This window comes from Saccopteryx bilineata, chromosome 4 (genome assembly GCF_036850765.1).
Source record: "Saccopteryx bilineata isolate mSacBil1 chromosome 4, mSacBil1_pri_phased_curated, whole genome shotgun sequence".
Taxonomy (NCBI): Eukaryota; Metazoa; Chordata; class Mammalia; order Chiroptera; family Emballonuridae; genus Saccopteryx; species Saccopteryx bilineata.
Genome location: NC_089493.1, coordinates 145,936,447 through 145,951,507, shown reverse-complemented (window position 1 = coordinate 145,951,507; position 15,061 = coordinate 145,936,447). Strand labels below are relative to the sequence as shown.

At 40.8% G+C, this 15,061-nt stretch overlaps 1 protein-coding gene across 4 annotated transcripts in view; it reads right to left on the bottom strand.

Annotated features, from left to right (window-relative positions):
• Positions 1–4,494, bottom strand: part of LOC136333261 (T cell receptor gamma constant 1) — a 130,244-nt gene extending 125,750 nt beyond the window's left edge. For 2 of the 4 annotated variants that reach the window (XM_066272146.1, XM_066272149.1), the window contains exons 1-2: positions 4,404–4,494; positions 3,975–4,293 (exon numbers count right to left, since the gene is read on the bottom strand). In XM_066272146.1, the coding sequence (XP_066128243.1) occupies positions 3,975–4,293; positions 4,404–4,446 (362 nt within the window). In that variant the 5' untranslated portion in view covers positions 4,447–4,494. Of the gene's footprint in view, positions 1–2,173; positions 2,489–2,596; positions 2,713–3,974; positions 4,294–4,403 lie in introns of those variants that run through there. The other 2 variants (XM_066272148.1, XM_066272150.1) reach the window with 1 other exon arrangement.
• Positions 4,495–15,061: the final 10,567 nt, after the last annotated feature.

Sequence of the window (15,061 nt, the reverse complement as noted above, 5' to 3'; positions counted from 1 at the left end):
TCAAAGAGCTGGCCACTCCCCACTCTATTCCCACTCAGCACACGGCTCTGGGTAAGGCTCAGTCAGTCAGAGCTGCTAGCATAATCAGCCGGGGCTTCCGCCCACTCAAAGACCTCTGGCTCTGCCACTCAGTCCGGTAACACGGATGGGCACCCACTCCTGGGGCGCTTGGAGGAAACTCTCATTCACTATCTGCGTGCGCAGACCTGGATGTCAGACCAGAAGTCTTGCCCTCTGAGTGAAACCCCCGGCCCGCACTGAAAAGTTCCAGCGTTGGAATTGGCTCTCGCTCCGTCCCCGTGTGTAGCTTTTTCAAGGTGCTGGGGTGGCCTGAGATTCCGCTTTAGGCCCATACAAAGGCCCCTGACTCTGCCCCTCTGTGGGATAACACGGGCAGGCACTGCCGAGGCACTCGGAGAAATCTCTTGTTCACTATCTGCACGTGCAGACCAGGATATCAGACCAGCGGCCTCACCCTCTGAGTGAAACCCCCTCCCGCAGGGAAAAGTTCCAGTGTTGGAATTAGTTCTCGCTCCCTCCCCATGTGCGGCTCCCCCAGGGAGCTGGGGTGGCCTGGAGATTCCACTTTTGGTCCACCCAAAGGCCTCTGACTCTGCCTCTCTGTGGTACAACACGGGCGCACACTCCCGGGGCTTTGGAAGGAATCTCTCGCCCACTATCTGCGCACGCCGACCAGGAGATCGGGTAAAATGGCTGCCCCGCTTGTCTTTCTTTGTCCGGGTTTGGCGGGAGTGTTAGCTGTATTGCCCGGGTTGTCACAGGAACAGTTTTTCCTCGGCTTGGATCTCCGTGCCACAGCCTGCTTTGGCCATTTGTGCCGCGGCCTGGATCTATTCACCCCCTTTGCCCGCCTTAGTTTCTATATTCTCAGTTTCCAGTGAAAGCCGCCCTGTTTAGGTTAGTGAGGAAGGCGGAGCATTTCTTACTCCCTATTTCCTTCGGGGTTTGGTTATATATTTAGCCAATTTTTCGCTCGATCATACCTTTAGGTGTATTGTGAAACATCTGGAGGCTCCAAGGATAGGTTTTTCTGTTTCTGGTTGAAGATATTGTTGAGTTTGGGGGGAGATTTATCAGTATTGCTTCCTACCCCGCCATTACTCTGACCTTGTTCTTGTTTTATATTTGGAAAGTCAAATCAGTCTTTATACTGGTATATACTATATATATGGTATTTATTCTTACACTAGGAAGTCAACACTTTCATCATTCTCAGCCCAGAGTAGTAGTCTACTTGTTCAGTAATTATTTTGTGAATAAGATTTTGTTTCCTCTTTAGCTGTGGGAGCTACAGACCAAATGCCTTTTCACGGCCTGTGTTTCAGAGGCCCATGCACGATGGTGGCAAGGACTGTCACTGAAGTCAGGAGCCCATCCAGCCACACTCAGTAGTAACCTAGTGGCCACAGAAAAGTAAATGGCATCTCTCTGCCTGTTTCCTCATCTGTAAAAAGTGAATCAAAAACAGCATGTCAACGGATTGTCACAAGCATGAGGTGAATGAGAACAGTGCGTGAGAAGGAGCAGCAGCTCTGAATGAATGAGCTATGGCCCCCGCTCGTCCTGGCAGAATCCAGGGAAAGGACCCTGATGTTTGTCACCTGGTATGTAATCATCTAGTGACCCAGGGACTGAGGCCTGCAGAAGGAAGGGCGCTGGCCCGGCTGTGACTCCATGCCTCATTGTAAAGTGACTCATCTTCCTCCCCTGGGGAAGAGGGCAGCACTCCATCCCACATCTCCCTATCCCCAAATGTATGGAGTAAATAAAAGCTGAACATCCATCCACAGGACGGCTCACAAAATTGAAATAGTGTGAGGTTAGGGGTCTCAAAGTAATTTTATCTCTCTAAATCAATATTTTAAAAGTAAAGTAGAAGAAAGGACCCTTAGATTGCAAAGTGTTGTGATGATTACATAAGATGTAATATTACCAGCAAGTTTCCTGGCTCCATGGTTTTCCCTTTGATTCTGGCCACGTCACTTACATGATCAGTAATCTCTGCAGGAAAGAACCCATGCACAATTCACATTCTATAGGGGGAGGCGCCGACTGGCGCCAGCTTGCAGCCTCTGCGGCCGCCCACACAGAAAGGATGTGGTGGGCACAGCCCGGAGACAGTTCCTGTGTAGGTTATCCCCGCAGCTCTAACGTTGTGTTATGACATACCAGCAGGCACAGAAGTACACGGCTTCATCTTCTTTCTCCAAGAAATTTATTCTCAAGGTGGAAGTGGAATATTTAACATTTTTACTTGCCTCATATTTGTTGTTCTTCTCACGAGCAGGGGTTGTCGAGACAACGTATATTAAATGCTCTATACCCTGATTTGGTTTCTGCTGGTACCAGTGTATATATTCTTTGCTAAAGGAGTCAGAGGACACCTTACAGGATATACGGGCACTCATATATTTTTCCCCAGAAACTGATATTTCAGGTTGCTCCAACTTTAACTGCCCAAAGCCAACTGTAAGCAGAAAAGAAATAAAAATCCCATGAACAAATGACATGTGCAGAGGTAACAACAAAGAATTTCTTTGGTTTCTCTTGTAGAGAAGTGATTGGGGCAACTCACAAGCCCAGAGGGAGAAGAAGAGGACAGCTTCCAGCTGTGGCATCCTGTAGACCAGGCTGGCTCCAGGCAGAAGGAAAGAAAGTGAGGTCCCTGCTAGAGGACCAGAGGCTGGAGGCGGGCTGGTTGTGATCTCAGAAGAAGTGGTGGCTCAGATGTTCCCTGGGCTCTTCATGGTCTGCTGCAGATGTGCTCAGCATGGGCTTCCTGTGTCTTGTGAGTGCTGGGAAGATTGGGTGAGAGGGTGCATGAGCTGGCTAGAAAACCCTGGGATGAATGTGTTTGTGGCACAAGGATACTTCTCATACCCAACTCAGCCTTTCCCATGAAATACCGTGTCACAGAAAGGTTGCTTCAGAAATCTGAAGATTTACTTGCTGTGTGGGAATAATGTATTCTTCCTCTTATTGTTTTACATATTATGAATGCTTTAATGATACAATCAGGGAAGCCAGAATATCTAAATAGCTACCTTACTCTGATAAATAGCTCCATTTCTGCTGTGTGACTTGGACAAGTGACTGCATTAATTACTACTTCACTTACCTCATGGGTCAAATGCTTGACAATATGAACAAATTTATAAGTAGTGTGATTAAAGGAGCTAATATATTCAAAGAATTGAGACACTAATTGTCAATTTACACACATTACTCCCTACACACAAACACACCACACTGTTATTTCTTCTGATCAGGGCAGGCTTTTTTCTTTCACAGGCAAAATCAGGGGTTTTCTAATGTAGTGGATCATCCTACAACCCAATGGTTTTGGAACTTTGTTCCGATGACATCACACTGGCAAAAAACTTTTCCCCACACCTCTCAGAAAATTGCTCTATTCTTAATTTACTCCGAATACCCTAGTGTTTACTTAAATAATTGTGATCCTTAAACTTAACATGTGGTCTTACTGGACTTCTTAACTTTGGCTGATCATTAAACTTAATTCTTTAGTTGTAAAACAGACCAATAATACTTATATTATGAAGGGGTTGTCTTGAGTGTATATGATAATAATGGTGCCAGCATTCTATCAGCCTGAGCTCTTGACCATGTACTGAAAGTCTCTGGATGGTGAGATGAGGGACAGTGGCACAGCCTGTGGGCTCTCAGTCTCCAGATAAGACTTCAATTAATTGGGATATTACATTAAATAAAGCTTTGGAGCACAATTCCTGTTATGACCTAAAAGCTAATGTGCAAACAATCCAAGATGGCTTCCTGGAAAGCTCAGGAAGTGTTGCAGACAGGGTGAGGCTGAGGCCAGGAACCCAGCTGGGACGGGGGTGCTGGTTGTGGTCATGACAGTTGGGAAGGATGTGGGTGGGCACAAATCCAAGAAGGGGATCTTGTCAGAGTTGTCTCAACAGTTCTGGCACTGTGAGTGCCACCCAGCACAGTAGTAAATGGCCGCATCTTCTTTCTCTATGAAATTTATGGTAAAGATTGAAGTTAGAGCTTGAGGATTCATTCTTGCCTCAACTTTGTTCTTCCCATCTATGTGAGCTCGAGTTGGGCTTTTTGTTGAGCTCACATAAATCAGATGCTCCAAAGCCTGATTTGGTTTCTGCCGGTACCAGTGAATGATGTCATTTTCAATAGTTGTGCTTGATATCTTGCAATATATGTCAACACTTTTCTTTACTTCTGTGGTAACAGATGTCTGGGACTGCTCCAATTTTGATAACCCAAGTCCAACTGTAAATAAAAAAGGAAGAATTTCCAACGAACTTCTGACAGTGTAAGAAACATAAAAGAATTTCTTTGCTCACTCATCTAGACCAAAATGATCAAGGTATGTGACTCACATGCCCAGATGGTCAAGAAAGTGAATGTTCCCAGCAGTGACATCCTGTGTACAGGTTGTATCCTCAGTGAGGAAGCAGGACACTGCAGACCTACTGGCAGAGCACCACAAGTCATTGGTAAGTAGGTGTGGCCTAAACTGGGGAGAAGGAAGAACTTGGTGGGTCAAGCAGGACCTTGGGCCCATAGTTCTGGCTGATGGGGTTCCTCTTTTTGGTGGCCTGAAGACCTCATTTACGGTTGGTGGTCTCTGTTGGGCTCTTTTGCATGAATGTGAGGGGGGCGTAGAGGTTTCTTGGGGCACACTGGTCAAAGTACTTACTGTAGAAATGCAGAGAAACAAGGTAGGGATAAAAACAATAATAATAACCATAATTATATGACCAAGAATAATAGGAATATGATGTTAACATCTAGCTTTCTTCTTGCATACATATAGATAACAATATGATTGCAGACTATAAATATATTTAAGTTATATGTGGACAATGTGCAGGGGTTTATATTCTTCTTCTTTGGTTCACCTTATATTCTGAACACCTTCCCATGCTACTGAAGCATTCTTTAACATCTGTGGTTAATCACTGTTCATCTTCACCACTAGAAGTTCCCTGACCCTGTGCAAAGTTCTTAGTCTTTTTATGCCTCAGATTCCTCACCTGACAGTGGGTGCAATAATAATAAGCCTATCTCAGAATGTTGTGCAGATTAAATATGAAATTATATAGACAGTTTCTAGCATATAACAAATTTTTAATAATTATTTGATATTATTTTAATAATATCATTTTTAAAATTTTATCTGCCTTATCCTGTCATCTGATTACCTTATGGATGTCTCTAGAATCTGTACATATTAGAACTCCTTCAACCCTGGGCAGCAGCTATCCCTGACTTAGGTTCAGTCTGAGACGTACCGTGTGGAGCAGATATGAACTCAGACTAGCTTGGGTCTTTTTAAAAAGAGCAGTGAGGAAGAAGCTGATTCAGATGCCTGGAATTTTCCTGACACAGATGTTCTATTTTCTATCTTGTGCAATAATTACCATATCTGAGATGATAGTTCTGGGAAGTTGAATGCTGAGGAGGTAGAAGAAGGTCGACCAGAAGACCTGTGGCTCTTCCCCTGCACAGGAGTGCATCCTGGTAATGAGAAGGAGGAGGAGAGAGACACCCAGTCTGCGTCTGGGCCAGTGCTGCTGCAAGCGCCCACTCTGGGGCCCAGTGCTACCTTTGTCTGGGCAGTTGCAGTCACCCCAGACCTCGGTCCCATCCACTCCATCAGGCTTTCCATCCCAGATCCTACATCTCCAGCATCAGCCTGTGTGTGTGTGTGTGTGTGTGTGTGTACACGCAGTGTGTCTAATTGGTGGAGTTCACACTGTTCACCTGACTTCAGCTGCAAGAAAGGCTGAGAATAAGTATCTGGCATTTTTCTTTTCCACAGTAGAAGATAGATTTGTTATTTCACTGAGACTACAGGTGGGAAATTCCCTAAACATAGGACAGGGTTTTAAATGCTACATGACAAAAAGGAAAACAAATGGCCTTTTTAGAAACTCTTCTGGAAAAAAAAATTGTCTTTGTTAATTGTTTCAAACAAAGAAGTAAACAAAGGTAGAGTTTATCTTTTATTTATTATATTTTTAAACTTTTAAAAAGATTTTATCTATTCATTTTAATGAGGTAGGGAGAGAGACAGACATACAGGAAGCATCAACTCCCATTCATATGTGCTTTGAGCAGGCAAGCCCGGGGTTTTGAGCTGGTGACCTCAGCATTCTAGATCGACACTGCACCACCACACAGTTTAGGCTTATTTATTATTTTAACCACTTTCAGAAAATAGCAATTTTATTTTATTTACTTCTCATAATATTCATAGCCCATGATAACTGAAGAAATTCTGTGCGGCAGAAACTGTACTATGAACACTTAGGTTTTATTATGTCATTTAATCTTCACAAAAACTGTTAAGCAGGAGCTGTTCATAGTGTTCTCATGTTTTAGATGGGAAAGGGGGCTGTGTCAGAGCAAGCATCTGTCCAAGGCCCGATGGCAGCAGATGGCAGAACAATAGTTTGCAGCAAAGGGTCTGTCTCTGGAACCCATGCTCTTACACAAGGTACTATATTCCATACATACATGAAATACCTCCCTCCAGTTTAGAACAGTCTCCTCCAGGTAGTTCCGTCTCTTTCGGTACATTCTGTGTTCTTCTGTGTCTCTCTCTTCCTTGGCTGGGCCCCAGGATGCCATCAATACCTGTGGGAGGAGCGGGAGTGTCAGCTCCCTCTGTGTCCCCCCAACTTCCAGCTCTTTGCCCTGCGTGTCTCTGGGATCTGGCCTCTTCCTCTGAATTGGCCGGTGCTACAACCAGACCTGAACCCACCACTACTGACTCACACCACGCCCTGGGGTGCAAAGTTCCCACCCCACAGCTTCTCACCCAAATCCCGGGTGCTGGGTCCCTGCTCCCCTCAGCACTTCTCCCTTCTTAGACACCCTAAGAGGCAATTGGGTCTTCTAAGTGAGAAGCTGTGAGGAAAAGCAGCACTGGTTCGGGCTCATCTTCGCAGATGCCATGGTAAGTAAAACAATGTTAATAGTGAAAGGCATTTTCTATTTCTTTTTTTTAAGAGTACTTTTCCTTTTTTTAAAGACTTTATTTGTTCATTTTAGAGAGGAGAGAGAGAGAGAGAGAGGGAGGGAGAAGGGGAGAGGAGCCGGAAGCATCAACTCCCATATGAGCCTTGACCAGGCAAGCCCAGGGTTTCAAATTGGCAACCTCAGTGTTTCAGGTCAAAATTTTATTCACTGCACCACCACAGGTCAGGTGAGCAAGGGGTCACTCAGTTTGCTGTAGTCCCCGGTCAAGGCACATATGAGAAAGCAATCAATGAACAACTAAGGTGCGACAACAAAGAACTGATGCTTCTCATCTCTCTCCCTTCCTGTCTGTCTGTTCCTATCTGTCTCTCTTTCTGTCTCTGTCACAAATAAAATAAAATAAAACAAAATAAAATGTGGCATTTTCTATTTCCAACCTAGTAAGTTTTTGAATTATGTTTTTTACAAGTGACTTCTAGATAATAGACATCACTTTTCCTAAAGTTCTAGTTCTAGTATTTTCACTATGAAAATAGAGATTTAAAATTTTTAAAGATTTTATTCAGCATTAATTAGATAAAATCATGTTGTTTCTTTTACACAGAGTTATGTTGTCTCTACCACTTCAGGTGTGAAAGAAAATTAATGGAGCCTGAAGTACCAAAATATTTTGGGCATCCATGTTTACAAATTCCCACCCAGTAGGTAATGAGAGCAACTCAACAATAAACAATTTATTAATCGCATTCAACAGATTTAATGAGCTCATACTACAATTAGTACTGTATATTCTAACAAAATGCTAATGTTTGCCTTTTTTTTTTTTTTTTTTTTTTTTTGAAGAGACAGAGAGGGATAGATAGGGACAGACAGACAGGAATGGAGAGAGATGAGAAGCATCAATCATTAGTTTTTCGTTGCGACACCTTAGTTGTTCATTGATTGCTTTCTCATATGTGCCTTGACCGTGGGGCTACAGCAGACTGAGTAACCCCTTGCTCAAGCCAGAGACCTTGGGTCCAAGCTGGTGAGCTTTGCTCAAACCAGATGAGCCGTCACTCAAGCTGGCAACCTCGGGGTCTCGAACCTGGGTCCTCCACATCCCAGTCTAACGCTCTATCCACTGCGTCACCACCTGGTCAGGCCAAAATGCTAATGTTTGTACACATCAGCAATATTAACAACCATTTAATTAACAAATGTTTACTTAGGATAGGGCTGGTTTACCTTTGGTGTGTGTGGCCAAGGTGTCTGTGTTGGAGCTCACCTTAGCCAACGGGAGAAGGTCAGCAGGAGTGAATGACTCCAAATATGGTCTTGTGTTTCCCTAATTAAGGGTTGTTTGCTGCATGTACAAGGCCACTATCCACTCCAGCTATGTGTAAGTTATAGCTATTATGGAGTCATGTTTGAAAACTTAGATTTAAATTGATTTGGAATAAATACTCACGAGATTTTATTTATATCTAGCTAATAATTTTTAAAAATTAAAAAACATTTATTAATTGATTGATTTGAAAGAGTGGAAAAGTAGAGAGAAACATCAATTTGTTGTTCCACTATTTGTTCATTCATTGGTTGATTCTTATAATCACCTATACCAGAGATCAAAACCACAACCATAGCATGTTAAGGATGACACTCTTAACTAACTGAGCTTCCTGGCCAATCTCTTTCTTAGCTAATCTCTCTTTATCTAAACGGTAATAGGCAGCCACAGTATGGCAGGTGTGATGCTGAAGCCCTGGGTATGCAAATGTATGTGTGTGTGTTTCTGTATGTGTAGGTGTGCTAGTTGTTATGCATCATCTCAACAACTTTTGCTACAACCTATGAGGTAATGGAGGGCTTTTATTTGAGGATAAATAAATGGTCTAGAGAAGCTGTTGACCTTGCCTCACAGCTAAAGTCAGAGCCCAGGTCAGACTCAGTCGCTCTGACACAAGAGGTCCAGGTCTTAACCACTTGACTATACCACATGTGTAGCCTGACAATTGTAGAACCATTAAAGAATCAAAAAGTATAAGAACTATTTATAAGAAAGTTATGAGAAGACAAATTTAAGAATCATTCATCCCTCAACTCTTTGAACCAGTGCAAATTAACTTTCATCCATTATATACAAGTAAGATTGCATTTGAAAAATACAAACAACATTTTGTTTTGTTGTGGCAGAACAACAACGAATTGTCAATCATGAATGGAACTAGATGTAACCAGAATTTATGAGATTTATAACTACTAGATGTATTTGAGTTGGGGACTGTCATTTCACTGATTTGCAGCCTACCATCAGAAAAGGGCTCTACAGAAGCAACCTGCAACCTTGACAGAGCATGTGAGAGCTGTAATTTCAGCAATGGTCAATGAAATAAAATATTTATTATTGGATGAATGGAATTTAAGCCATATTTACTACTCTTCAAACTCCAATCTAGAGTAGACTTTGATTTTGACCCAATAAGGAACAATGTTTATAAATTTTGTGCAAAATCAAATATCCCCACTGCAGGGTATGCATTTGATATATATATATTATCATTGCTGTCTTCCTTGCTCATGGTTAGATCAGGCTTTTTGTTATATTTGGCCTTTTGGAAAATGAATAGAATTTAAAGTGTAATTATTTTTTCTAATGGAGATAGATGGATCAGGAATAAATGTAATTCTAACTGACTGGTTAATAAGAAGTCACAGAAATAAAGTGATGTATTTATCTTGGGAAAAAAATAAAACAGAGTGAGTGGGGAAAAATAAACATGGGTTCTCAGGGTAAGACTACATGAACATGCATCTAGAAACCTGTACAAAAGAATACAGGTGAACTGTGCTTTCCCAGTACATACAGTGAAGGAAGAACCAGTGAGTATTTGTTGAAGGAGATGGATCTGATGCCTCCACGGTGCATCTCCCAGAAGGCACAATAGTAGGTGGCTGAGTCTTGTTTCCCTATGTTGTGAATAGTAAGGATAAAAGTAGAAGTTTCAGATATCTTGTCTACCTCAAATTTGCCTAATAACGCCTGAATCAATTTTGACAATGTTGTCAGGTGAAACGTGCAGCAGGTACTGCATGGCTTGACCAGGTCTTTCTTGACACCAATATACAGACATTGTAGAAATTGTCACTTCAGACACCACACATTCCAGGCGGGCTGTTTTTGACAGTTTTTTAGTACTTGAATGTTGAGGTGGCTCCAGATGACCTGCACCATGGACACACACTGAATAAGAAAAAGAAGAGAGCTGTGGCACCTGTACCATGGGAGAAGCCCACCTGCAAATAAAAGAAAAAGTGGAACACACAAACAGAATTTGTGTGCCCTAAAAGAAACAAAACCAACTGAGGTCTGAAATGAAAAGTAAGAATTTGACATGCTGGTGGAAGAAAAAGGAAGAATTAAAAAAAAAAGTAGGAGGACCTGAAGATAGCAGCGGAGTAGGTAGACGCACAGGCACCCAGCACTCACCACCAAACTGGGATACAAATCAATTTAGGAAAAATCAGCATGAAAAGCCAACTCTGGACTACAAGAGCAGCTCTCAAAAACCAAAGAGCAAAGAAGAAGCCACAACAAACCTGGTAGGGAGCACCTGAATCTCCCTTGCTTACAGGAACGGAGGGGGTAGGGAGAGGCTGAGAGCCCAGAGGGGATCTCACTCCAGGGAAAAGAGCAGAAAATACTGCTCACAGCCACTTGCCTGGCGACCAGGGAGTGAGGTGTATTGAAAAGACCAGCTTATCTCCCAAGGGGAAAGGAAAGAGAGAGGGATAGACTGTGAGGGGCTAAGGAATGCAGGAGATGACCTTAAAAAGCTGATTCATCCATGCTGGAGGAGGCCATAGCTGGGGGAGGGACTGATCCTTCCCCACAAAACAGTACTAAATTGCTTCCAGATCAGAGTTCTCCAGACATCTCTCCAGCTCCAATCAGCGCAACAAGACACAGCTGAAAACAAGAAGTGGGGAGGACAGGCAGTAACTCAGGTCTCCATGAAGATCTGAGATACACCTCCCCCTACTGAAGCTGAGAAAACACCCTGCCCCCAGAGAGATTAGTTGGTGGAAGAGGCCTTCAGAGTCTCAGGTTACACTCACCCCATTCCTGGATACAGTTTCAAGGAAGCCCCCTGCTGAGATCAGTAAACAAGACTATCATCTGTTAAGAAAACAAACAAATCAAGACTTCAAAGCTGCCCAAATCCAAAAGTGGATTACAAATAATAGCTGATACTAACCCGAGAAGACCTAGAAATAACACAACTGAAAACTGGAGGCAGACAACACCAAGCCTAGACTCAATCAACTCTACAAACAAAACACCACACAGACAATGAGAAGACAAAAAAGTGCAATCCAAATGAAAACACAAGAGAAATCTTCAGGAGATGAACTGAGTGATATGGAAATACTCAAACTTCCAGATGTGGAGTTCAAAATAATGATTGTAAGGATGCTTAGGGATCTTAGAACAACAATGGATGGTCATAATGAACACCTAAATAAAGAAATAGCAAGTATAAAAAAGAATCAGTCAGAGATGACAAAAACAATATCAGAAATAAAGACCACAATGGAAGGAATTAAAAACAGGATAGATAGAGCTGAGGATCAAATCAGCGAGTTGGAGGACAACTGGAATGAAGGCATGAAAGCAGAGAAAAAAAAAGAAAAGAGACTCAAAAAGTCTGAGGAAACACTTAGAGAGCTCTGTGACAACATGAAGAGAAATAACATCTGCATCATAGGGGTTCCTGAAGAAGAAGAAAAAGAACAAGGGATAGAGACTTTGTTCAATCATATCATAGCTGAAAACTTCCCTAAATTAATGCAGGAGAAACTCTCACAAGTTCAAGAAGCACAGAGGACTCCATTAAAGAGAAACCCAAAGAAACCTACACCAAGTCACATCATAATTAAAATACCAAAGCTAAGCAATAAAGCGAAAATATTAAAAGCTGCAAGAGAAAAAAAAAGCTATCACCTACAAAGGAGCCCCCATAAGGATGATATCTGACTTCTCAACAGAAACACTTGAGGCCAGAAGGGAATGGCAAGAAATATTTAAAGTAATGCAGAACAAGAACCTACAACCAAGACTAGTTTATCCAGCAAGGCTATCGTTTAAAATCGAAGGAGAAATAAAAAGCTTCCCAGACAAAAAACAACTCAAGGAATTCATTACAACCAAACCAATGCTGCAGGAAATGTGAAGGGACCTGTTGTAAACAGATCAAAGTGGGATAAGAATATAGCAAAAAAGGAATACAGCTTTAAAGAATTAAATGGCAATAAACAACTACATATCAATAATAACCTTAAATGTAAATGGATTAAATGATCCAATCAAAAGATATAGGGTAGCTGCGTGGATAAGAAAACAGGACCCAAACATATGCTGTCTACAAGAGACACACCTTAGAACAAAAGATACACATAGATTGAAGGTAAAAGGATGGAAAAAAACATTTCATGCAAATGGAAATGAAAAAAAAGCTGGGGTAGCAATACTTAGATCAAACAAATTGGACTTTAAAACAAAGGATATAGTAAGAGATAAAGAAGGCCACTACATAATGATAAAGGGAGTAATCCAACAGGAAGATATAACTTTTATAAATATCTATGCACCTAATATAGGAGCACCTAAATGTATAAAGCAGACTTTGATGGATTTAAAGGGTGAGATCAATAGCAATACTATAATAGTAGGGGATTTCAATACCCCACTAACATCACTAGATAGATCCTCTAGAAAGAAAATTAACAAATAAACAGCAGACTTATTGGACACACTAGATCAACTCGATTTAATAGATATCTTCAGAACATTTCACCCTAAAGCAGCAGAATATACATTCTTTTTAAGTGCTCATGGTACATTCTCTAGGATAGACCACATGTTAGGGCACAAAAATGGTCTCAACAAATTTAAGAAGATTAAAATCATATCAAGCACTTACTCCAATCACAACGGCATGAAACTAGAAATGAACCACAACAGAAAAGCTCAAAATTTCTCAAAAACATGGAAACAGGTTGTCAATAATGAAAAGATTAAGAATGAGATCAAAGATGAAATAAAAAAATTCCTAGAAATGAATGACAATGAGCATACAACAACTCAAAATTTATGGGACACAGCAAAAGCAGTACTGAGAGGGAAGTTCATAGCACTATAGGCATACTTTAAGAAGCTAGAGAAAGCTCAAATAAACAATTTAACCCTGCATCTAAAAGAACTAGAAAAAGAACAGCAAGTAAAGCCCAAATGTAGTAGAAGGAAGGAAATAATAAAGATCAGAGCAGAAATAAATGACACAGAGGCTAAAGAAACAATACAGAGGATCAATGAAACAAGGAGCTTGTTCTTTGAAAAGGTAAACAAGATTGATGAACCTTTAACTAGACTCACCAAGAAAGAGAGAGGACTCAAATAAAATTAGAAATGAGAGTGGAGAAATAACAACTGACACAACAGAAATACAAAATATTGTAAGAAAATACTATGAAGAACTGTATGCCAAAAAACTGGACAACCTAGATGAAAAGAACATATTCCTTGAAATATACAATCTTCAAAAATCAATCCGGAAGAATCAAAAAACCTAAACAGACCGATTACACCAATGAGATCAAAACAGTTATCAAAAACTTCCCAACAAAGAAAAGTCCGGGGTCTGATGGCTTCACAACTGAATTCTACCAAATATTCAAAGAAGAACTAACTCCCATCCTTCTCAAACTATTTCAAAAAATTCAAGAGGAAGGAAGACTTCCAAGCTCCTTTTATGAAGCGAGCATAATTCTGATTCCAAAACCAGGCAAAGACAACACAAAGAAAGAAAATTATAGGCCAATATCTCTGATGAATATAGATGCTAAAATCCTCAACAAAATATTAGCAAACCGGATCCAACAATATATGGAAAAAATCATACACCATGATCAAGTGCGATTTATTCTGGAAAGGCAAGGCTGGTCCAATATTCGCAAATCAATCAATGTGATTCATAACATAAACAAAAAGAATGAGAAAAACCATATGATAATTTCAATAGATGCAGAAAAAGCATTTGATAAAGTCCAGCACCCATTCATGATCAAAACTCTCAGCAAAGTGGGAATACAGGGAACATATCTCAACATGATAAAAGCCATCTATGAGAAACCCACAGCCAACATCATACTCAATGGGAAAAAATTAAAAGCAATCCCCTTAAGATCAGGAACAAGGCAGGGGTGCCCCCTTTCACCACTCTTATTTAACATAGTCCTGGAAGTCCTAGCCACAGCAATCAGACAAGAAGAAGAAATAAAAGGTATTCAAGTTGGAAAAGAAGAAGTAAAACTATCATTATTTGCAGATGATATGATATTGTATATAGAAAACCCTAAAGTATCAGTCAAAAAACTACTGGACCTGATAAATGAATTCAGCAAAGTGGCAGGATATAAAATCAATACTCAGAAATCATAGGCATTTTTATATGCCAACAATGAACTGTCAGAAAGAGAAATTAAGGAAACAATCCGGTTCACTATTACAACCAAAAAAAAATAAAGTACCTAGGAGTAAACTTAACCAAGGAGACTAAAGACTTGTACTCGAAAAATTACAAAGCATTGATAAAAAGAAATCAAGGAAGATACAAATAAGTGGAAGCATATACCGTGCTCATGGTTAGGAAGAACAAACATCTTTAAAATGTCTCTATTACCCAAAGCAATCTATAAATTCAATGCAATACCAATTAAAATACCAATGACATACTTCAAAGATATAGATCACATATTCCAAAAATTTATATGGAACCAAAAGAGAACACGAATAGCCTCAGCAATCTTAAAAAAGAAGAATAAAGTGGGAGGTATCACACTTCCTGATATCAAGCTATACTACAAGGCCATTGTACTCAAAACCGCCTGGTACTGGCATAAGAACAAGCATATAGATCAATGGAACAGAACAGAGAACCCAGAAATAAACCCAAAGCTCTATGGACAACTGATATTTGACAAAGGAGGTAAGGAAATACAATGGAGTAAA